The following is a 23,044-nucleotide window of genomic DNA, read 5'->3' as shown; positions in this document are numbered from 1 at the left end:
CCCTAGGCTTGTCTTCTCCACCTCCCCCCGGTTTCCTTCCAGCCCACTCCGCTGTGACCAGCCAGGGAGGCTGAGGACCCCTCTGCCTCTGCTCCCAACCACAGCCACCAGGAACCTAATCATCTGTTCGTTCCCGCAGGCCTGTGAATGGGGCACTTGTCAGTCAAATTGAATTGAGGGCTATGCTTGCTTGTAAAATCCAAAGTCTGTTCTGCCCGGGGCCTGAAGTTTAATACAGCACACTGAGGAAGCAAGACCATAAGTCCCTGAGGTGGGGCTATCAGCCATCAGCAGTGGAAGGAGCCTGGGCTTTGCGGACAGATTTGACTTTGAATCGAGACTCTGCGTTCTGCTACTCAAGTTGCTGGTCCTTTGGTTTTCTCCCCTCTGAAGGGGACTTCATAGAAATAGCTACCTTTCAGGCTACGGGTATAAAGTATGTAAAGTGCCTGGTGCTGGGCTTAATAACTGAAATCCGTAGCTGTTTAGATTGGGCCTGTGGAGCATAAAGACGGAAATGAAGCCCAAGTGCTGGCAAAAGGGCTTTTCCCCCACGGTGGCTCCGGCTCTCGCTAAGCTTGAGCTGCACCAGCCAGCTGGACAGCAATGGAGCCAAGGGCTGATGAGGGTCGCCGGTGATGCCCACCTGGGGAAGCACGAGGGCATCATCTTGGAGACTCCAGTGTGGACGTCTCCTCCTCATCTGAAATGACCCCATGATGAATTTGTTTGTTGCCTGGTACCAAGCAAGTATATTCCTCTGCCCTCCCTCCTGGTAATTGTCATATCTAAGGAGGGGAGATGGCACCAGCAGGACCCCTGGGACTGGCTCTGGGAGGGAGTAGGAATCATCCACGAAGCACGGCGGACTCCTGGTTACTCGGTGCAGAGTGCTAAGTTCTCATGCTCTCCGGCAGTCCTTCCTGGCCACCAGACGGCATCCAACACCTTCTAGAAGTGGGATTGGTGAAGGTGGTGAAGGGGAAGGTAAAGTTAAGCAACTACTCATTTCTTTCCTTTTCTTTCTTGGAAATACAAGATGGCACTCACGATAGGAAGACAGCATGCTACCTTCTGTACACTATATGAAACCTGTTACGATAGTAATCAAAACACTCGCTATTGTTTATATCTGCCTTGTACCCATTTCCTGCCCACTCCCTTTAACTTAGTGACAGAAAATGCTCCGCAATGGAGAAGTGGGCATGGAAGAGACTGGGCCATCTCTCGGGCCAGTTATCAGTCCATCAGTGCCCCCCCCCCAGAATCTTGAATGCTGACATCAGGGGAGAGATTCCCTCTTTCCTCTCTGCTCTCTGAGTCAGATGAGTTTTGGCCCACAGAGTGGGTGGCAACATTCCCCACAGTGTGGAAAAGTTACTCCTAGAACCAATCCCACCCCTGCCTTCCTGGTATTTGGTTGCATGAACCAGTTTATTTATTTTTTTCCTTTTATTTGTTTGATTAAGCTAGTGGAGTGGGGCTTCTCTCTTTTGTAACTTAATGAGTTCCTGACTTGCCCAAGTTCAAGTAAAAGAGCTATGGAATCTCTGAATGTAGGCGGTGACCTTGATCCCTGTTTGAAGACAGGATGCCTGGTATCGTGGGCCAAGTCTGCTTGTTTAGAAGGAAAATGTTCTGGTTGCTAGAGTCCTTAAAAGTTAAATCTTTGGGGAATTCTGAAGAAGACCCGGCCGGAGGCACACTACCTGTGTCCTCAGACACTTCTACGCTGGATACCTTTGGGTGTCAGCTGCTTTGAGGCACCATGTTGAAGTTCTGCCTCCACGTATTATTGAAAATTCACTAGCCTTTCGATTAGTGGGTACTAGCTTTACGTTCGGCCATTCTATGGGCTTTGGGCACCGGCCTACAGGAAGACTGGCTTGTGTGGGCTTGTCACTAGATCTTGCTCATCAGAGCCTGCCTGGTGGTGGATACACAAAAATCAGGAGACCGGGTAGTCCCAACTCAAACAGTATCCGACTCTATGACTTTCAACAAGTGATGGCACCCTTCTGGGTCTCTGTTTCTTCACCTATAAACAGAGGGCCCCAGACTAATAAAGTCCTTTTAACTCTAGTAGTCTATGATTTTTTAATAGGATTTGTAAACTCAAGTCTTGGCATTTGGAGTGGAATCAGGGAGCAGAGACTTGGTATGTTGAACTCTTCCACCTGAGCAAACACTACACCCACAAAGTACAAATTCCCACCAGTAAGGAAACAATAGGACCACCCTAGAAGCGGGAGAGGTTAAGACGTCATCAGTCCAGAGAGCTTTCTCAGCAGCAAATAACACTATTGCTGCCAGATGACGGGATCACTGAAATCAATGAGAAATGGGAGCACAAAATAGACTTTTATATGTAACGTTAGAATCTCATCAGGGAACTAAATTAGCATGGTGGGTTAGATGTAGCCACTTTTTTTTTTTTTAATACTATTCAGTCTCATTGCTGTATTTTGTGATGGAGGGGAAAATTGGTAAGAAAATTGGGAAGTGTTAGGAAGAGAGGTCATGTTCACATGAAAGTCAACTTGGCTGGGTACAAAATTCTTCTAGATCCTTCTCCAAAGTGTTCTGACAGTGCTACAAAGAGGTCAGAAGTCAGGCTGGTATTTGTTCCTGTTTGGGGGGGTTAATTATTTCCTACCTGGATACTTGTAACATTTTTGTTTCTGTTTTTGTAATTTAAAAATGTCATTGGTATGTGTCTCATTGTGGGTCTTTTAAAATTGATTTTATCTGAAATATGTGAGCCTATTCAATCTATTTACTCTGGTCTCTTTCCAGCTTGGAAATGTTTTCTTCATTAAAGCTATTATCACTCTTCTGTTTCTGTTCTGATTTTTTCTTTAGTAATACTATCATTCTTAAATTGGATTTCTATTCTCTTTCTCAGTAGCTGTCTCTTTTTTCAGTAATTCTCTTCTCGTGTCATTTCTAATTCAACGTTCTTTTCCTATACATCCTAGTAGACCTCACAAGATTAACCTCCAAATCATTGATTCCATTTTCTATGCTGTCAGTTTTGCTTATTTCCACATCCACAATGGAGTTTAATTCTTCGACTGCATTTTTGGCCATACGTTCTTATCTATCTCATCTCTCTTCATAGCTTATCTTGCTGAATTTTTTTAAGATCTGATTTTTTTTTTTTTTAGAGATGTTTTAGATTTACAATAAAATTGAGAGGGAGGTACAGAGATTTCCTCCATACCCCTTGCCTCCACAGCCCCATGGCCTCTCTCATTATCCACATTGCTCACCAGAATAGTACGTTTTTTGCCAAGGATGAAGCTATATGGACACATCATAATCCCCAAAGGTCAATAGTGTTTATCTTAGGGTTCACTCTTAGTGTTGTACATTCTATGGGTTTAGAACAAATGTGTAGTGACCTATATACCCATCATTATATTATCATACAGAGTATTTTCACTACCCTAAAAATCCTCTGTACTCTGCCTATGCATTTCCCACCCATCCCGCCCTGACAACCATCGACCCTTTTACTGCCTCCATAACTGTGCCTTTTCCAGACTGTCATACAGTAGGTGGCCCTTTTAGATGGCCTTCTTTTGCTTGGTAATATACATTAAGTTTCTGCCATGCCTTCTCATGGCTCAATAGCTCATTCCTTTTTAGTGCTGAATAACATTCTATTTTCTGTATGGACCACAGTTTATTTATCCATTCACCTACTGAAAGACACATTGGCTGCTTCCAAGTTTTGGCAATAGTGAATAAAGCTGCTGTTAAAATCTATGTGCCGACTTTTGTGTGGACATAAGTTTTTCACTCCTTTCGGTAGATACCAAGAAGCATGTGGTAAGAGAATTTTTAGTTTTGTAAGAAACCATCTTACTAGGGGCACCTGGGTGGCTCAGATGGTTAAGTGTTTGACTCTTGATTTCAGCTCAGGTCACAATCTCAGGGTTCATGGGATCCAGCCTTGCACCAGGCTCCATGCTGACGACACAGAGCCTGCTTGGGAATCTTTCTCTCCTCTCTCTCTTCCCCCCTCCATTCACATGTGCTGTCTCTCAAAGTAAATAAACAAACAAACTAACAAACATTAACAAAAATAGAAACCCTCCTGCTGTTGTGTTAGAGACCAGTAGGTAATTCCTTATCTCTGGGAGACAATTGGGAATAAAAAGGGCTTCTGTACATCTAGTGGACAGATACTCTGGCAATTTACTAATCTATACACTTAAATGTATTCACTTTTCAAAATGCATGCTACACCTTGCTCAAGGTTTACTACAAAAATTATTATATGGTAGAACCACCTAAGAAAGCAATGAGCTGTATAGGATAAACTCACATATTTCTCAATAAATTTTTCTAAACTAAAAGAGAAAAAGAATCATCACGCTAACTTTTCATCTGAATCCTTTCTCTGTATGTGGTTTTCTGTAAGTCATAATGACCTTGTCTTCTAGGGATCAAGGATCTTAAAATTTTCTCGTGTTTCCTACGGTAAACCTGGTGTAGAGGTTGGCTCCTTTTCAGTCTTTAGAAATATCCCTTTCTCTTTATCACAAGCCACATTTTAGTTGTTGTTTCTGTTCACCTATCAGAACATTTACCATATTGTGTCAGCATATAAATTTGGGCTTTATTCTCATATACCCCAACACCTTACACTACAGAAAAAAGGTAGGGTTTTGTTTTTGGTTTTGTTTTTGTTTTCCCTAAAGTCCTGGCTCTTTTTAGCCCTAAGGAGGTGCCAACAGCTCCTTCACATTTCTAGAGCCTCTGAAGAAAATTGCCCCTGTACTTGGTGGTGTTTGGGAATCCTAGATCCATGCAGAAAGTGTTTAGAACTACTTAAGCGTGGGAGAGATTTAGGGGCACCTGAGTGGCTCAGTCGGTTGGGCGTCCAACTTTGGCTTAGGTCATGATCTCACGGTTCATGGGTTTGAGCCCCGCATGGGGCTTGCTGCTGTCAGCACGGAGCCGCTTCAGATCCTCTGTCCCCCTCTCTCTCTGCACCTGCCCTGCTCGTACTTTCTCAAAAATAAATTTAAAAAAATTTTTTTTAATTAAAAAAAAAAAAAAGAGTGGGAGAGATGTAGAGCCTGGTGCTTGAATGGGTTTGCAGAAAGATCCAGCCCAGAGAGGGAGTGACTTCTATGTGACCTGTGGGAACTGAAGTTTCTGCAGGTGATAGAAACTGACAGCCTGCTGACGTGAAAAAGCCTTGGATCTGGGGGCCCACGAGCTTCACACCAGGCCGGCTAAGTGGGCAGTGTCCAAGCCTGTCTCAGACAGTAGCTCTGGTGTGGGGCGAAGACCGGGCCTCTCCAGACAATGGGCTGCAGAAGAAGCTGCATCGAGGACAGTGCCCAGAGTTCAAGGACAAAGGGCTTGTTCCCAATTTGGAGGCCTGCATAAGCCACCTGGTTTTAAGCTTCTTGCTGGCTTTGGTAAGGGGAGCGTTCAGATCCAGGTTTTATTGCATCGAGAATAATCAAGTAATGTGACTTTTGGTGCCCTTAGGTCATCCTGGTCACACAGAAAGTGTTCCCGGAAATCTTCAAAGTAGTCCTGCCAGGCAGGCATTAGTATTCCCATGTTACAGTGATGCAAACAGAGGCACAGAGTTGGGAATCATTTTCCCAAGGTCCACAGCCCATGGTGCAGAATCAGTACTCAAGTGCAGGACCACCAGACGGCCGAGCTCTTAAACACCGTACATCATTATATCCAGGGTATGAGGGTTCTGTGAGTCTTTTTTTTTTTTAACATTTATTTATTGTTGAGAGACAGAGAGACACAGAATGTGAGCAGGGAAGAGGCAGAAAGAGAGGGAGACACAGAATCCGAAGCCGGCTCCAGGCTCTGAGCTGTCAGCACAGAGCCCGACGTGGGGCTCGAACCCACGAACTGCGAGATCATGACCTGAGCTGAAGTCAGATGCTTAACCGATGGAGCCACCCAGGCACCCCGGTTCTTGAGTCTTCATCTTTTTATGTGTCTTCCTAGGAAATTTGGCAGGAAGTTATTTTGTAATACACTTCTTCTCCTAACCCTTGGCTTTTGGATTGTCCCTGTGAGTTGATGGAAAATGCTAATTTATAAGAAAGAGAAATGCTTACTTACTAATCTTAGGGGAGAAAAATTTTTAGATTTTACAAACTAGGGAGCAATACCCCCCCAAAAAAAAGAAAAGAAAGGGGGTCGGGGCACCTGGGTGGCTCTACTGGTAAAGCATCTGACTTTGGCTCAGGTGATGATTCATAGCTCGTGGGTTCGAGCCCCATGTCAGGCTCTGTGCTGACAGCTCAGAGCCTGGAGCCTGCTTCAGGTTCTCTCTCTCTCTCTCTCTCTCTCTCTCTCTCCCTGCCCCTCTCTTGCTCATGCTCTCTCTCTCTCTCAAAAATAAACATTAAAAAATTAAAAAAAAAAAGAAAGGAAGAAGAGGGAAGAGGAAGCAGGGTCAGAATCAGGGAAAAAAGGAGAAGTTACTGAACTGTTCAGAGCAGTAAGCCTTGAGAAAGACAGTAGGCAACAGCCCTTATGTCTCAAGGGACTCTGCAGTCGAAGATGACCAAAGAATTAACAGAAGAAAATCGGAACGACACCTAATGTCTTTGCTAAGAATTAATACATGGCTATATCAATCTCCAAGGCTTAAATGGAAACAATGTCAAAGTTGGCCTTTGTATATTCTATAATCCTGACTGCTCACCAAGTAAGACCCATACTAATAGTTAGTTATCAGGTTGTTGTTTTTAGTGAAGTGTAATTTTATAACAGACCCGAGTAGCCTTTATAACAAATACTCTATTGTCCTCTGCATTGTTTTAAGCAGTAGGTGAAATAAACACGTTGGACCATGGGTCCCCCCTCTACCCTCCGAAATGTGTGCTCCTTGAGAGCTCAGGTAAGGCATGAGGCAGAGAAGGAATATTCTCCATACGGGGTGACTTCCTAGCTTCCCTTGCTCAACTTCTAGCTCCAAAACAGCCATGGTTTTCCATGTGGAGAAATTGTTACCATGAGTTTCGAGAGGGAAGAATGCAGGCTTTAAGTCCTAATTCTCTAGAGGATATCGAATGATCATAAGGAAAACCACGAAGTCAGTTCAGGTGCTGCCTCTATGTTTCAAAGAAAAAGAGAAGTGATGGAAAATTAAAGGTGGCTGGAGAACATGGTGGGGTCCATTTAGAACTCATCGTGCATAAATATTTAATAGTTTTCCTCACCGCTCAAGTGAGTCACTGTTTTCTTAATGCCAATCCTATCGCAGCCTGTTTCTAAGAGCGCTATCCAGGCAGTTTTGGAAATAGCAGATGAAACCGGCTGAAATACAGTCGCTTACACCAAACCCAAAGTGCCTGCAGTATCCGAGGCATCTGACTCCAGAGGCATGTGGCACAAACAGCCCAGACCGAAGGGACAAGGCACGCGGCAGCCAAGTGGTCCGTCACAGTCCTCCAAAGAGCTTGACATATTGTTCTCCTCCGAAAAATGCACGCCACTTGTCATGAAATTCTGGATGTTCTACAGAGGATCATATGTATACAGTCACGTGTTTAAATATAATTTATGACCACACCAGTCATGAACAAGGGATGAATGAGCAAAGAATATAAATATACATGGAGATCTGCCCGATTCCGTTTAAGCCTGTGGCAAAGTGGTATTCCCCTGTCCCAGCCTCTCCACCTTCTCTCTGACCAGTCACCACCTAATACAATTTAAGTCAATAATATGGGTTATGAAGTCTCCATTCATAACACAAGTTGATTCTGTACTTTGAGATTCAAACCTAAAGCAAAAGATGAGGTATGTAGCCATTTTTACCCAGGCACAGAATGTATGATTCAGTGGTAAAAGTTCCCATGTGGCTTTTTTTTTTTGTAAGCTAAGGTATAATTTGCCCCAAATCCACAAACCAAGACCTTAAGATTATTTAATTCTTAATTTTCCCCAATAGTGGGAATGAAAGATCAACATTGCTCTTTCTAAAAACAATTTGGCAATATAAATCAGGAGTCTAAAGAGCGTCTGTACTCAGGGAAATAGGAAATAACCAGGGATGCAGGCAAAGGTTTAACTACAAAGATGCTTATCAAAGTGCATTAAAAATAGAGAAAATTTGGGGAAAAAACATCTAAGTGTCCCGCAATAAGAACATAGTTAAAGCATCGTCTTTGTATGCAAGAATATTATGCAGCTATCAAAAAGCATGTGAGAAAAAGTATAATAATATTAATGTACTCAAAATGAGAAGCTGTCATGAGTAAAAAATTAAGATAGTATACCTTCTTTATACTATGATCCTGATAATAGAATGTTTATGCATAGACTACACACTGAAAAAAAGATGGTGAATTATATTGGTAGCTATTGCTGGGTACTGCTGATGCTATCTCCAACTTTATATCTTTCCGTATTTTCTACAATGTCTACAGTAACCTAGCGTTCGTTTTACAATCATAAAACAAAATAATAAATACAACTCAAAGGTATTGTAGTAGGTTCATAGGAAGAAGCTGCGACGCGCTCCGTACATGTAACTTTTAAAAAAGTAACACATTAGCCTCACTCAGGAACTCAAAGGCCCTCCCCAGTGAGGAAAATGCCCTACTGGGCTCTGGGAGCTTGGATATGTAAACTCCTCAGGGTCTTCTCCCACACAAAGGAGACATTCTCCATAGACAAGAGGCTTACGGAATCTCTGTTAGTATTCAGATGCCTATCCCGTAAAACATGACCTAGCAAGTCTCTTTCAGTCAGATCTGAAAGAGGGGCAGAGGGCCCCAGGTAACCTAATGCGTCCAGAACATGTCTGCAGCTCTGACAGGTGCAAACAACTCCACTTGTCTAAATATAAATTCACTTAGGCAGTTTGGGAACAGTCTTTCCCACTTTCTATTCTGATCAGGCAAAAGAATGTTCTCTTCTTGAGTTCTGACTCTTGATGCTGGTTATTTATATTTAGAGGCACTTTGCAACAATTTTTATCCAAAGAGAAAGAAAAGTTAGGACTCTAAGAAGAAAAGAAAAAAGAGATTTTTCTTCCAAAATCTTGGATGAAGATAAGACCTGGGTTTGGCTGTTTTTGAAATGTGCTCGGTTGAGAAGGAGATAAGATATTAATGATATTTTCAAAAACTTTATGGATGAACAGCAAGCTGATGTTAACCCATGCATAAAGAAACACTGTCTCATATTTAAGCCAGAAAGGAGACTTATTTTTTAATCAGCAGTGGAAATTCTTTGGGGGAACATATAGAACTCTGCTCCTTTGCCAATTCCTGCCATGCTCTCTCCCGTTACCCCTAAACTCTGACTCCCCCTTCAGGATCCTGTTCGATGCTCACTTCCTCAGCTGACCCTCCTCACTCCCATCCCACCTCCACAGCCACACATAAGCAGTCTTCCTCTTAGCTCCCAAAATACAGAGAATTAACCTTCCACACACATTTATTCTACATCAGTACTTATTAGCCTAAGAGCTTCTTGAAAGTTAAGATCGTATTTCACTCGTTTTCCACTTCCAGCAGCCAGGTTTATAGTAGTTACTCAATAATGTGTTAAATGAATAAACAAATGTGTAAGACTGAAGCTGAGCCCAAGTGCAAGGAAGACAGCCACCAAATAGCCACGAATAGCCACCAAAAAGAAAGTTTATGGGAAAATGATAATTAGCTTTGCTTAGCTACTACTAGGATTTTGGTTTATTTTTGTGGGGAGAGTTGGCTTATTAAATGAAATTAAGGCCAGATTAAATGAAATTGAGTGCCAGATAGTCTAAAAGGAACTTGGTATGCATTGACTAAAAGGTTGACACATTCTGTTTTTACTTTCTTTCTGCTATAAAATGACAGTGAGACAAGATTGTGACTAACAGCCAGTCCAGCTCTCAGCTTCTGGGGCACGGGAGTTGCTGAGTTCTGCTGGAACAGAACTTACTTCCCAGAACAGCCGACTTCCCAGCTCTGTTCTGATCTCGAAGGAGACCGTGCTCTTTTCAAACTCAAGGACGCCACACTCCTACCTACCAAGACTGTGGTGTGCCACAACTAAGTTTAGCCCCACTCTCCTGGTCTGAAATAGTAACCTAACCCACAGGGGAAATTATGACCCATGGTTTCCTAGATCCATGTAAGGAAGATGCTTCCAAACCTTAATGCTATAGGTTTGTATTTACTTGTCCCAACTCCTTCCCAGTTTGGTTCAGATCGCCTTTTGCCTGCATTCATGTTGCAACACGGGTTGGCTCTTTATCTCTGCCCACTCCTCTAGCATGCTCGCTACCTTTGAGAAATGTAGCCAACACTTGGCTTAATAAATCTTCAACCTACTCATCAGCTAATAAAAGGGGTTGAGAGTTGGCAAAGGGAATATTCCATGGAAACTGTGTTTGCCAAACGCCTACCAACAGCTGATTTCAGAGGTGGTCCTCTATCATATATGTCCACTGAAAGAGAAGGAAGAAGCTAATAATTCCTCTTCAGATAGGCAGACTGTGTCTTGAGCTGAAGGCTTGTATCAGACTAATGCAACCCACCAGTGTTTCAGTTTTACATTTCTAGTAAAATTAGAATTTGTGCTCATCTCCCTTAAAGCAGAAGTTCCCAAATGCCGTGTTCCACAGAATGAATGTTCATAAAGCTAAATATATCCAATGTGAAGGAATAGCCTTTACTCTGAGATTGTTATTTTGTTTTTGTTGTTAAAGAGTATTTTTTAAAATAAAAGGACGGTAACACAAGACGGTAGGGTTTGTTTATGTTAATGTCTTGGCACTTTAAAAGGCTGACAACCCTCTATCAATTTCCAAACATCACGAAAACTAGAAAACTAGGATCCTCATCCCTGAAGTGGCTAGCTTGGAGCTGAGCGCCAAGGAGATTAATACATGACTATATAAATATATATTTAAATGAAATCATATGAGAGGAAGGGTCTGGTCTCTTTTAGGGTCATCATTCTCTACAGACTTCAAGGTGTCTCACAGAGATCATAGAGGCCCTGTTGGTACAGGTAGTTGTAACAGATTCAAGTCAGGTAATTTCCTCTGAAATGTACCTACCTATATACCTATATCTGCGGTACTCTGGCAGATGGCCCCAATAACAACTTTCTAAAACGATTTTACTGTATCCCTTTCACAGTTAACACCTGGACCCATGACTAACACAAAGCAAGCATCCGTAGTTACTTGTTTTCCACATGACCCTTACAGCTGAAGTGTCAATCCCAGAGCGCCTCTACCTAACACGGAGGCAAACACACTTCCCATTCTCCTGGGGCTCCTCTGGGATCCGCAGGTGATGGGGAAGTAAGGGACATCTGTGACCCCCCCTGGCTCAAGCGTAAGATGAAGGCGGACCGCGGGACGGTGTGAATGCAACCGCAACTACGTCTGCAAATGTAGGCAGGCTTTGGCCCGCAGGGGCTTTGCCTAGGAAGAGGGAATTTGGCAAAGCCGCCTGCGACCCAGCCTTCTGGCTGTAACTGGACGCTCCTCTGTAGGAAAGTGCCTCTGCCCCCTGGCGCCCGTCCCCAGGCTTCTGATGAAAGAGTGACCCCACTGCCCCCTTCCCAGCCCCCGAACTGCAACACTATCACTCTGGGCGCGGGGCCCATCACGTGGCGAAGCGGTGCTATCCCGGACCGCGGCTCCACGGCCATTGGTCGACGGCTCGCGTCCCGAGTGCGCCCATTGGCTGTGGGGGGCGTTCACGTGAAAAGGGCTCCGGGATGGCTCCCCAAGTGGGGAGAGGTGCTGGAAAGTTAAAGGGAGCAGCGCGGCGGCTGGGAGCCTGAGTCCGGGGGACCGGCCGCAGGGACGAGGCGAGCGGGCTGCTCTCGCGCACGGACGGATGCGTCTGCCCGCCCAGGGCGCAGACCTGAGTCCCGGCCCCCCACTCTTGCCGTCGCCGCCTCTGCTCCTGCCACCTCGGCGCGGATGCTGCCGCGGGCTGGCGCATGTGTACTTCGGCACTTATGAGCTGTACTAGGTACGTCAGTCCCCAAGCCCTAGCGTCCCAGTGCAGGGCCGAGAAAGGGCTGCGAGGAGTGCGTAGTGGAGACCTTTGGTTCCTGCCACCTGCACTTGCACTGTCCAACTTGCAATTGCACTACGGGGGTGGAACACTCTAGACGGGCTTGAGTGGAGAGAGCAACCCAGGGACCAGAGGTGGGATGGAGCCTGGCTGGATCCACGTGTTCCACAGAAGTGCGGGTCTGGCCGCGAGGAGTGGCCCGGGCTGGGACTCTTGTGTCGAGTTCGAACCTGGGACACGGCGCTTCCAGCCTGGGACCCGACAGTCCCGGAGAGTGTCCCCTAAATTGGGCAATTGGGGACTGGAGTACAAGAAAGGTCTCTTTTTTTCTCAGCGCCTCGGTTTCTCTGTAATATGCAAGGAAACACACTTGGGCCATCTCTCAGGTCGCCAAGTTGCGATGGGGCACAGAGCCACCCCGGTCCTCGGTCCCCGGGCAGGGGTTGTCCCGGGACGGCGGGGGAGAGTCTGCCGCGCGGGGACGCTCTCGCGGCGCCGCTCCGACCGGGATTGCCCCGCCGCCCCGCCCTGGTGTGATAACTTGGGCTCCTCCCCCTCGTCGTCCTCCTCCCCCTACCGGTCATATCTCCGGGAACGGAGCGCAAGCCCTGCCTCCCGGACACACGACGCTCACGTAGTCCGGTGGTGGCGGCCTCTCCTGCCACCTCCCTGCGGACTCTCCGATGCAGCGAACCAGCTGGGAAGGGGGCTTCCCCACGGTCCAAAAGGTGGGTGAGGGACAAGTCGAAGGAGGCTCCAGGAGTGCTTGGGGGCGGGGTGCAGGCCGGTTGGACCGAGGGGGGCAGGGTCAGGATGGCTTTGACCTGTGGGATCTTCCAAGTCTGGAAGCTCTGGCCTGCCCCCTGCCCTGTTCATGCCCCGCTTTTGAACTCGGAGAAAGGGGTGTGGAAGGGACTTGCTGTAAAAGACAGGGTATAGGGTCCAGAAGGACATAGTTGAAGAGTTGTGGCCTGTCGGGTGTTGTTTTCTGCTCTAGAGGAGAAAATTGAGGACAGGCTTGACTTGAATACTTGGGAGAGTTGCTGAAAGGTGTTGGAGCCTGTGGTCTGTGTGGCCAGGCCTCCTTGGGAGACCCAGGGTCAGGGAAAAGAGACGTTAGAGCTTTGAGGCTGGGGTGGGGAGAAGAGGAAATGGTTCATTTGGCGAGGTTGTGCAGGAGCCAAGACTAAAGTGAAGACAGCCTGTGGACTCACCACAAGAGGAAAGTAGAGGTATTTAGGGAAAAGTGAGTGGGAAGAGTTAGTGGGCATTATTAGCAAACAAGAACGGCAGAGCCAGAAAGGACCTCAGAGGAGAAAGCTGAAGCCTGGACAGATTCAGTGATTTGCTCCAAGTGGGCAGCACAGGCATTCCCAGGCCAGTGCTCTGTTTCACATTGGGCATTGTCAGGTGGCAGGTGGAGTTTTCTTTCCTGTAATACGCAGCTGTGTGTGTGTGTGTGTGTGTGTGTGTGTGTGTGTGTGTGTGTGTGTATGTGTCTCAAAGATGCTTTAGTTGATGGTTACAGGATAGAAGAGTTCAAGTGGCTGTTAAGGCTGTGAACAAGGGCCCCATGGTCTCAGTACAAAGGAAAATATGTCAACTTTGTTCATATTATGTCAGCCAAACCTTTTGGGGGGGGAGTAAAGTAATGGCAAAGGGGTAGATGGACATATCTTTTAAAAAAGTATAACCTAGTTGTGAATGCTTACCTAAGGTAGTTTCAGTGTTCCTGGTGGGTTCTTGGTCATCTGATTTTTCTGCCTTTTCTTATCAGAGTATGAAAATGGAGGACAAATATCTTGGCCTCAATCCCCAAAAAAGTTTATTCCTATAAAAGGCACAGCCAAAAAGTCAGTAGCTCGGCTGTCTGAAACTGTGAAGGTCATGTGGTTATTTTCTACCAGTTTACCCTAGTTTTCACAGGAAAAACCACCATGACATCTAACCTGACCAGCCGTCCTGAGAAGGTGTTTTTTGGCACTAGTGGAACAGGGAAAGTGTTTCTGCAGAACTCTCCCTGTTTTCTCCAATTTTCATGGAGAGCTGGGATTTGCCATCTTTTGACCAGGAACCCTGAAATCTACCCTTGGGCATGGCCCAGTCCCTCTTGGCGCAAAATTGATCTCTTGGGCATCTATGTGGAACCCAAGTGTTTGAGACTCGGAGTAATAGCCACTCGTATTCTCATGATCTTGTCCCGCAGCAAACTGGTATCCAGTCCTCTGTCATGCTCTACTGGTTCAAATATGTGTCTGTGTCTTCTCCTGCTGGCTTTTTCCCTGGCCCAGCTTGGTGACTTATATTCCCTGGCCTGGGGAGAAAGGGGCTGAGCAGCCAGGGAGAGTGTCAGGCGGGGGCCTGAGATGCAGCCTGATGTGCACTGTGATGGCACCTGCTCGTTTTTATGCCATTTGAGGATAAAGCACCTTCCAGATGCCTTCCTTTCAGAGACTTAGGAAACTTACCTCGTACATCTCCACTGCTAGGAGGACTTGTGGGTGATGGACAGCCCTGTCACAGTCCATCGGGGAATTCCTGAGTAGAGGGTCAGAAGAGCTTCCATGAAACCAGAGTTTGGTACACTGCTTCTTGGAGAATGGTCTGGGTCATAAAAGCTGGGATCCACCTGTGAGGATAGGCAAGCGGCCAACAGTCAGATCGTATCCATATGTATGGGGCTACAGGGATTAATGTCCTCCCCTCCAGTTATGGTGACCCTAAAATAGTGAAGGGGACCCTGGGCAGTGATTGCTTGTGCAGTGTCCCTGAGGCAGTAGCCCTTGGGTGGCCAGGTAATTAACTTTATTTTTGCCTTTGATGGAAGAATGTTGCAAAACCAATTAGGCTGTAGAAAGTGCCAGTGGAATTGTTTAATTAGAGCTGGCTCTGACCAGGACGTCACCTTCCCACCCCCAGTTCCACTAGTGCTTAACAGCTTGGTGATAGAAGGGAGCTCAGGGGCAAATTTACACCCAAAGGGAAACTTTACCAAGCTCTTCAACTAAGTCTTTGTAATCTTTAGGATTAGAAATTGAGAGTGACTTTAGTTTAAGTGTGCAGATCCTTTAACTGATCTGCTTGTTTTAGAATTCTGTTTCTACGGTATCCTGAGAGTTTCCCAACCTTTTTCTATTGAACTGTGCGGCAAAGCATGTAGGAGGTTGGTTTGCAGGCTTGAAGAGATCTAGAGAAGAAGATAGAGAACTTACAGTTGACCTTGTGCTGACTCAGGCAAGGAGGAAGGACTGTAGTGGACTGAGGGCAACTCCACCCCCCTCAGGTCACACCCAGGTTGTCGAGGGTGGGCAGAGTGGGAGGGGCTGGGATGCAAGAGTGGGATGCTCACTTTGGGGGTATTTTTAATCCACATTTAATTTAAAAAAACCCAACTACCTGTGTTAACGTTAAAGCTGAAAGTACAATTCCAGTGCAGTCTAACCAATGCAATCTGTCAATGCAGAGCCTGATGTGTGGCTTGATCTCATGAACTGTGAGACCATGACCTGAGCCAAAATCAAGCACGTCCAGCTCAACCCACTGAGGCACCCAGGAGCCCCTAGGGGTTTCTTTTGACGTTGAACTCATTAGCCAACCCACAGACCTTATGTAAACCTATCTTGCCTATTTCAGTCAGAACTTTTCCTTTCCAGAACGATTGCATGGATAGAACAGATAATAGAAAGCAAATTTGCTTCTAAAATGTTCACTCATTGGTTTTGTTAGAGGGGAAACAGTAAGACAAGTATCGTTTAAAATGTATGTTTAGATAACTACATTGCGGCTATAATTTATTGTTTTTGCTCTGAATGTGTATGTTTCTCCAGTCAGTTATCACTAAATGGTTCCTGCATCCTAGGGGAAGGGTTATATTTCTTTTGGAAAATGGGATCAAACCCAGTACGTCTTTGTTCTTATTTTTCTTTGTATATTTGATCAAATATACCATCACCCTGAAGCCCCCCACCAGTGGGCAGGAACCAGGGGAGGCCTGAGAGCAAGCAGCCCAACCCCAGCACATACCTTCCCCTTTGCCATGGCGAGGGGAGAGAGGTTTGGGAAGGAATCCACACCCTGTGTTCTGCGGTTCACAGACCAGATTTTAATCCTGGTTTCATCACTGACTTCTTCATTAGCCCATTGTAACCATCAAATCAATATAAATTTGCCATGGTAAGTGGAATGATAAAAATTGCTTGACTTTAGCGAGGCCATAGTGTTTGATAGGATAGGTTTTGGGCCAATCTTAAATATTTGAGGCATTTTTTAGATTCGTTTTACCCCTTGATGTGATTTTGGAAAATACAAGAAACACAAAACAGGAAAACAAAGTTCCTGAAATCACATCACCTGGATATTCTAAGGGTTTTAAATCTATCTCTAGTCTTTTTTTCTGTGCATATACCTAGTATTTTTCTCCCACAAATCTAGTCTATGTACAATTTTATCTTCTCTATTTTTTACATTGACAGTATATTATTATCCATTTTTTCTATGCCATTTATACCTTTTTTTCCAAATAATAGTTTTAATGATGATATAAAATTTTAACACTGGATGTGGTGGTATACTTGATTTAACCAGATACCTGTTATTGGTAATTTAGGTTATTTTCATTTTCTCACGTTTTCCTCCCTAGGATGCTGCATTGACCATTTTAGTACATTAACCCCCATGCATTTTTCATTAACTCTTTAAAATGAATACCTGTATGCAATATTAGAACCAAAAATGATCGGGACGCCTGGGTGGCTCAGTCGGTTAAGCATCTGACTTTGGCTCAGGTCATGATCTCACGGTTCCTGGGTTTCCAGCCCCACATCCAGCTCTGTGCTGACAACTCAGAGGCTGGAGCCTGCTTCTGATTCTGTGTCTTCCTCTCTCTCTGCCCTTCCCCCTCTCACATGCTCTCTCACTCTCTCTCTTTCTCTCAAAATATATAAAACGAATATCTCAAAATGAATAAATGTTAAAAAAAGAACCAAAAATGAGAAGAATATTTAGAAAGGTTGTGCTGACTTAGACTAATACATGTGTTTATATTATCTTTAAAAAGTCTTTACTAACTCAGTAGGCAACAACAGGCATTGTTTTCTAATCTAAATTCTTTAAGTTGGACATTTTGTATATTTATGGGCCAATTTTAATTTTTTTCAGGAATCTTCTATTCATGTTCTTTGCTCATTTTTCTGTGTTGACTATTTTACTTTTTTATTGTTTTGTAGGAACTCTTTGTATATGAAGGTATTAACTCTTTGCTGCCATGCTTTTTATAAAATGTTTTCCCAGTTTGTCTTTAATCATTTGGTTTTATTTTTTCTCACTTCTAGAAAAATATAGTTTTTAGGAAGTCAGATTTAACCTGATCTTGTAGTATGATTCTCTTTGCCTTTTATTCTTATAGAGACTATTTTCCACTACAGAAAAAACAAATATTCACCTATATGAAAGGTTGAAAACAACTGAATTGTTGGCATTTTTTAAAAGAAAAATATGCTGGAATATAAAAATCTAGGAGCACGTGGATGGCTCAGTTGGTTAAGTGACCATCCCTCAATTTCGGCTTCGGCTCAGGTCATGATCTTACAGTTTGTGAGTTCAAGCCCCACATCAGGCTCTATGCTGACAGCCAGGAGCCTGCTTGGGATTCTCTCTCCCCCTCTCTCTGCCCCTCCCTCACGTGTGCACACACACACACTCTCTCAAAATAAATAAACATTTTAAAAAATATTTAAATAAGTAAATAAAAATAAAAACCTACTGTACAGCTTTGTGTCTGTGTTCCCCATTGAATCTCAGTGTCTAGCATACTATCTGGCATATAGGTACTACCAATATTCGTGGCATGAGTTCATTTATTTTTATCCTATTAAAGCCGTCTTTACCAAAGTGTGTTCCTCAGAACATGTGTTCCGCAAGCTGTTCCACAAAAAAAGGATTCCTTAGTTAGATAAGTTTGGGAACTCTTGCAGACCGCCTGTTCTTTTCAGTATTCCCCAAGACGCTCTGGCATGTGAGGCCCCCCAAGAAATCCCGACAGAAAAACCTGTGAAAATAGTTTGTTTTTTCATTTGTTTTGACCCCAGTCCTCTTTTTCACCCCACTTTACAGTCTTAATGTCCCCTGAACCCAAAGTCTTGCTGGATCACACTTGAGTTAATACGGAACCACAGCGGAGGGGGTGGGAGGGGGGGAGAGGGGCTGGGCCAGAGCTGAAGGCAGACATTGTTTGCCAGTCCCTGTTCGAATGAGGAGTTTAACTTCTGTCTGATCTCACGGCCGTTTCTTTCTTTCCCCTTTTGCCAGGGTTCTAGCCTGTTCCTCTAACCCAATGATGGCTGTGGACATAGAGTGCAGGTACAGCTGCATGGCCCCTTCCTTGCGCAGAGAGAGGTTCGCCTTCAAGGCTTCGCCAAAGCCAAGCAAACCACTGAGGCCTTGCATTCAGCTGAGCAGCAAGGATGAAGCCGGCGGAATGGTGGCCCCCACCGTGCAGGAGAAGAAGGTGAAAAAGCGGGTGTCCTTCGCAGACAACCAAGGGCTGGCCCTGACAATGGTCAAAGTGTTCTCGGAATTCGATGACCCATTAGATATTCCGTTTAACATCACTGAGCTCCTAGACAACATTGTGAGTCTGACGACAGCAGAGAGCGAGAGCTTTGTTCTGGATTTTTCACAGCCTTCCGCAGATTACTTAGACTTTAGAAATCGGCTTCAGACCGACCACGTATGCCTTGAAAACTGTGTGCTGAAAGACAGAGCGATTGCTGGCACAGTGAAAGTGCAGAACCTGGCGTTTGAGAAGACGGTGAAAATACGGATGACATTTGACACTTGGAAAAGCTTCACAGACTTTCCCTGTTGGTATGTGAAGGACACTTACGCTGGTTCAGACAGGGACACGTTCTCCTTTGACATTAGCTTACCTGAGAAAGTTCAGTCTTACGAGAGAATAGAGTTTGCTGTGTGCTTTGAGTGCCGCGGACAGACTTACTGGGACAGCAACAAAGGCAAAAACTATAGGATCATCCGGGCTGAACTGAAATCCTCTCAGGGAACAGCCGAGCCACAGAACGGACCAGATTTTGGAATATCCTTTGACCAGTTTGGAAGCCCTCGGTGTTCCTACGGTCTGTTTCCAGAGTGGCCTAGTTATTTAGGATACGAAAAGCTAGGGCCCTACTACTAGTGACTGTGCGTGACAGAGCGCGGCTGAGTGGGTCCTGGGAAGTCTAGCTGCAGTCACAGGCAGGCGGAGACGGAGCCAGAGAGCAGCTGAACTGCCATTAGGCACAGTTTTTGAAAAAGAAAGGATCCTACTCACTTTTTTCTGAAGCCAGCAAAACCCAGCCAGGGTTAGATCTCACGACTGGTTTCACACGCCAGGGTAGATGCGGGGTGCTGGTCTGCTCGGCACCTGCGGCGGCCTCGAGGGTCGGAGCAGGAGACCAGTGTGGGAAGGGCCTGGGCGGGAACCAGCCTTGCGGGCAGTGCTGGAGAAGCTGGAGGGCAGTGGCTTCGAAATGATGCAACCAGGAGCGTGATCCGGCTGCCTGGAGGGGCCGCGCCTCCCTCCCCGGGATGTGGAAAATCAGTCACCTGAAAGTCACTCCGTGCCCAGTCACCTCCCATTGGACCCTTGCGGCTCATCTTTGTGCGCTGTCTGCCCAGCCGGGTCGCCCCCCTACCCCCCACCCCTTGCTGCTGCTGTTCCGGGTCTCCACGTACTTCACGCTTTATCTCTGTGCTCTTTTTTTTTTTTTTTTTTTTTTTGCATTTTATTTTCGTCCACAGCTCATCTGATGCCGAGGAAAAGATAAGCAAGGCAAATTAGCCTGTGCCGAAGACAGGCATTTCCTCTTTCTGACCCCACAGAGCGTCCAGCAGAGAACGATGCCCCAGTTAGCAAAAGTAACTGGCTCCAGTGCCGGGTTACAGACTGACAGGCAGGACAGTCTGGGTGGGACACGGGTAGCATGTCCGCTTGGCGTCTGGGGGAGCTTTCGAAGTACTCGCTCCTGAGTCACCAGACGGCTCCGTTACAGGATTTGTTTGAACTCGCTCGCTGGTTTGCAGGCACCCCATTCTTCACAAAGGGATTTGAGACTCTCCTTTCCTCGAGAGCCCTCCTTCCTGCCGTGTTCAGGACATTGTGATTTGCAGATCCCATCTATCCTCAAAGCCTTCAGTGAGTGTTTGGTCTAAGGCTGACCGTGATCTGCGACACCCAGGCCTCTTTCCGAGCACGCAGGGACTGTGACCTGGGGCTTCTTATTTATGGAGTGCAAGTGCATAAAGGGATCAGGGAGAAAAACCTCACCAAGTTCTCACATTTTATTTTCCATGTTTGGCGACTCTGAAATATCAGAGGTTACTTGTTCTTAACCATATTGGACTAATGCATTAAAAGTTGTCGGTTCATACTGATGTGAGACTCCTGGGACTTTCATTGACAGATGGATCCCCAGAGCCTGTGAGTTTTCTTGGGCAAGATTGGCTTGTACTTGGGGGTGTTTAAAAAATATTTTTACATATGTATTTGAAGAAGGTTGGGTTTTTTTTTTCTGTTTTGCTTTTGTTTTTGGAGCTTAGTTAAATGGCTGTCTCGTTTTCCTTTTGCCTGATCTGCGTAAAGTGAGGCAGAAAGAGGGGTGCACAGCTGCCTGGACACGGAGGCACAGCTACTGGCATTGGCAAGCGAGGAGTCGCTTTGGCTTGCGTGTTCCAGACCGATTAGAAAAAAACCTCCTGGCTTCTGTGGCTTTGTCCATTGGTGCCAGGCAGGTATGGAGGGTCCAGGCTCCTAGAGTTTTGTGGTTGGGTTTTGTTTTTGTTTTTGTTCTTTTCTTTCTTTTTTGAACTTTAACATATTTCGACTTTTTAAATGTTCTTAAGCGGTGTGGTGGTTGATGTTAGTTCTTGTTCCTAAAACTGGCTGTTACTAGTCTGCGACCTAGTGCTTTATTGCTTATGCCTCTCCCAGGTGGGTAGGACTCGGGGAATGCGTAACACAATATATGGGACAGTCACATTTTTGTCTTGTGCTGAACTTGGGCAGAACTGTGTTTTATTCTAAGCATATCTTACATCAGGCACACAGACGGCACTTTTGTTGTTACGGATCTGGCGACCAGCACGATTGATAGTGCAAATCAAAGTCGAATAGAAGCAAAACTGATTTCATAGAGGTCGGGAATATATTTTAAGAAGTCCTGGGCCACCTCTGTCCAGTCAAGAAAGGTACAGGGTGCACTGTCATTTACATGTTACCAGACTAAAGGTAACGAGATCACTCTCTATGCAAAAGAAAAATGCCTCAGGTGGCTCCCGTTCGTTTTTTCAGTAATGGTGATCTTCAGACATTCCGGGGTCAAATTTGAAATATGGTAATTCAGTGATCAGTATCTCTTAAAACAGCCATAAGCCCTCCCCCCACCATTCCTTCCTGGCAGCTCACCCCAGCTTTGTGGCTGGGGGCACTGGTTGCAACCCCCCCCCAGCCAGTACACCTGGGATGCTCAGCCTCCCAGGCAAGTCGTCACCTGCTTGCAAAGACCCTCCCCTGACGAGAGAATGCAGTTCCCTGTCAGTCATTTCGCTGAGCAAGGGGCCTCTGAACAGTTGTACTGTCTTTATTCAGCTGTCAGTCCATCTCCCTTTGGCCCAGTTCTGTCCCAGGATATCCACAGATGGCCCCGGGACCTGCTTCAACAGAACCTCTCCTTCTTTCAGAGCTCACCATCAGTAAATAGGTCCACACACAGTGACAAGTTTCTTAGTTGGAGACGTCATTGCAGCCTGACTTGGGGGTTTGACCCTCAGACAGCTGTCGGTTATGGTGACCAACGTCCCCCGGCCCCAGTGCCCTTCCCAAGGTTGTCCTCAAAGGACCAGCCTCCCGCCCAGAAATGGAGAACCAGCTCCGTTTCGTTTCCTATTTATTTCCCAAATACCCTGGGAAGCATTGGCAAATTAGGTGCAATAAATAAGCTGGACTATAGAAAGATACGTAATAAATAAGCTTTCAGTGTTTCTTGGAAGGTATGGAGCATTTGAATGGGTTTCTTTTCTCTTTCTTTTTTTAAGTATTCTTATGGTAGGGGAACTGGTGAGAAATAAGGGGAGTTTACGTAGTTCTCCAGAAATTAAAACCATTTCAGAGTCAAGGTAGAATTTATTTTTCCTCTAAGATTTAATTTTAACTGTGGCAAAACATTACTCTTTTCAACGTTTTTTTAAAGGTGTAAATTGTGAACTGCTAAAAGAATGTTTTTGTGGTTTTGATCCTTGCATATAATTTGCATTTTAAAAACAAGCATTGCTTGTAGTCACTTGGATGTTAAATGGGTTGTATATTATGTTTATAAACCAAAAAAGTGTCAGCTCATTTTTTAAAAGTGCCCTGTTTTCTGGGCTCTTCCCTCTCTGTGAAGTGAACAAAAACCTTGAGTGTCGTCCACCTGTTTCCTCCTGTAAAATTCCTCCCCTGGATGTGTGGCCCTCTGCTCTGGGAGGCGCCCATCACTGATACTGGGAGTAAAAAGTCATGAGCATAATGGGACCTTACAGGGTCCTGGGAGACCTTCTGGCAGGTTCTGTGCACTTCCTGACCGGGAAGTTCGGCTGTGGTTACACGCGCCTTTGCCTTGCCATGGTCGTCAAGCTCGTCGGCCCAAGTTGTAAAGCCGTGAATGTTTTTGCAGTTTGGGTGATCTGATCCCAGAGACCTCTGGACCCGTGAGGACCCCCAGGAGGGCAGCTGCGATGACTGTGGCTCACTTTTACTTCAGTGTGAATGTAAAACGGAAGGCTTGTCTTCATCCGATGCCTAAAAGTGCCTTGTCGTGAAACGTCTGCATGTTTTAAAAAAATAAATATTTTTGTACACAAAGTTAAAGGGGGGATGCACTTTAAAATCACAAGAATGGGTGTCTTTTGTGTGGTGTAAGAGAGTAGGTTGTCTGTATCTCAAATGCGAAAATATAATAAAGGTAGAAAAAACAAAACTG

The 23,044-nt window shown here is 45.4% G+C and overlaps 2 protein-coding genes across 9 annotated transcripts in view; one reads left to right on the top strand and one right to left on the bottom strand.

Annotated features, from left to right (window-relative positions):
• ERI1 (exoribonuclease 1) overlaps window positions 1–23,044 on the bottom strand; it is a 321,125-nt gene that overhangs the window by 173,330 nt on the left and 124,751 nt on the right. For all 7 annotated transcript variants that reach the window (XR_006596383.1, XR_006596384.1, XR_006596385.1 and 4 more), the window contains one exon: window positions 14,504–14,664. The gene's annotated coding sequence lies outside the window, so the exon portion shown is untranslated. The remainder of the gene's footprint in view (window positions 1–14,503; window positions 14,665–23,044) is intronic.
• On the top strand, window positions 11,747–23,041 carry PPP1R3B (protein phosphatase 1 regulatory subunit 3B). 2 transcript variants are annotated; one of them, XM_006930598.5, is made up of 2 exons: window positions 11,747–11,990; window positions 18,342–23,041. In XM_006930598.5, the coding sequence occupies exons 1-2, from the start codon at window positions 11,959–11,961 to the stop codon at window positions 19,222–19,224; spliced, it is 915 nt and encodes a 304-aa protein (XP_006930660.3). In that variant the 5' UTR covers window positions 11,747–11,958; the 3' UTR covers window positions 19,225–23,041. The 2 variants fall into 2 exon arrangements, with proteins under 2 accessions (XP_006930660.3, XP_003984694.3); XM_003984645.6 differs by lacking the exon at window positions 11,747–11,990 and adding an exon at window positions 12,009–12,763.

The sequence above is a fragment of the Felis catus genome, chromosome B1, assembly GCF_018350175.1.
Source record: "Felis catus isolate Fca126 chromosome B1, F.catus_Fca126_mat1.0, whole genome shotgun sequence".
In the NCBI taxonomy this organism is placed as follows: Eukaryota; Metazoa; Chordata; class Mammalia; order Carnivora; family Felidae; genus Felis; species Felis catus.
This window is presented reverse-complemented; position numbering and strand designations above follow the sequence as displayed.

What these genes read in the sequence shown, in the direction of transcription:
- PPP1R3B (XM_006930598.5), top strand. Translation starts at nt 11,959, where the DNA reads ATGTGTACTTCGGCACTTATGAGCTGTACTAG. An exon ending in GCACTTATGAGCTGTACTAG is followed by an intron (nt 11,991 to 18,341) that starts GTACGTCAGTCC and finishes CCCTTTTGCCAG; the next exon opens with GGTTCTAGCCTGTTCCTCTA.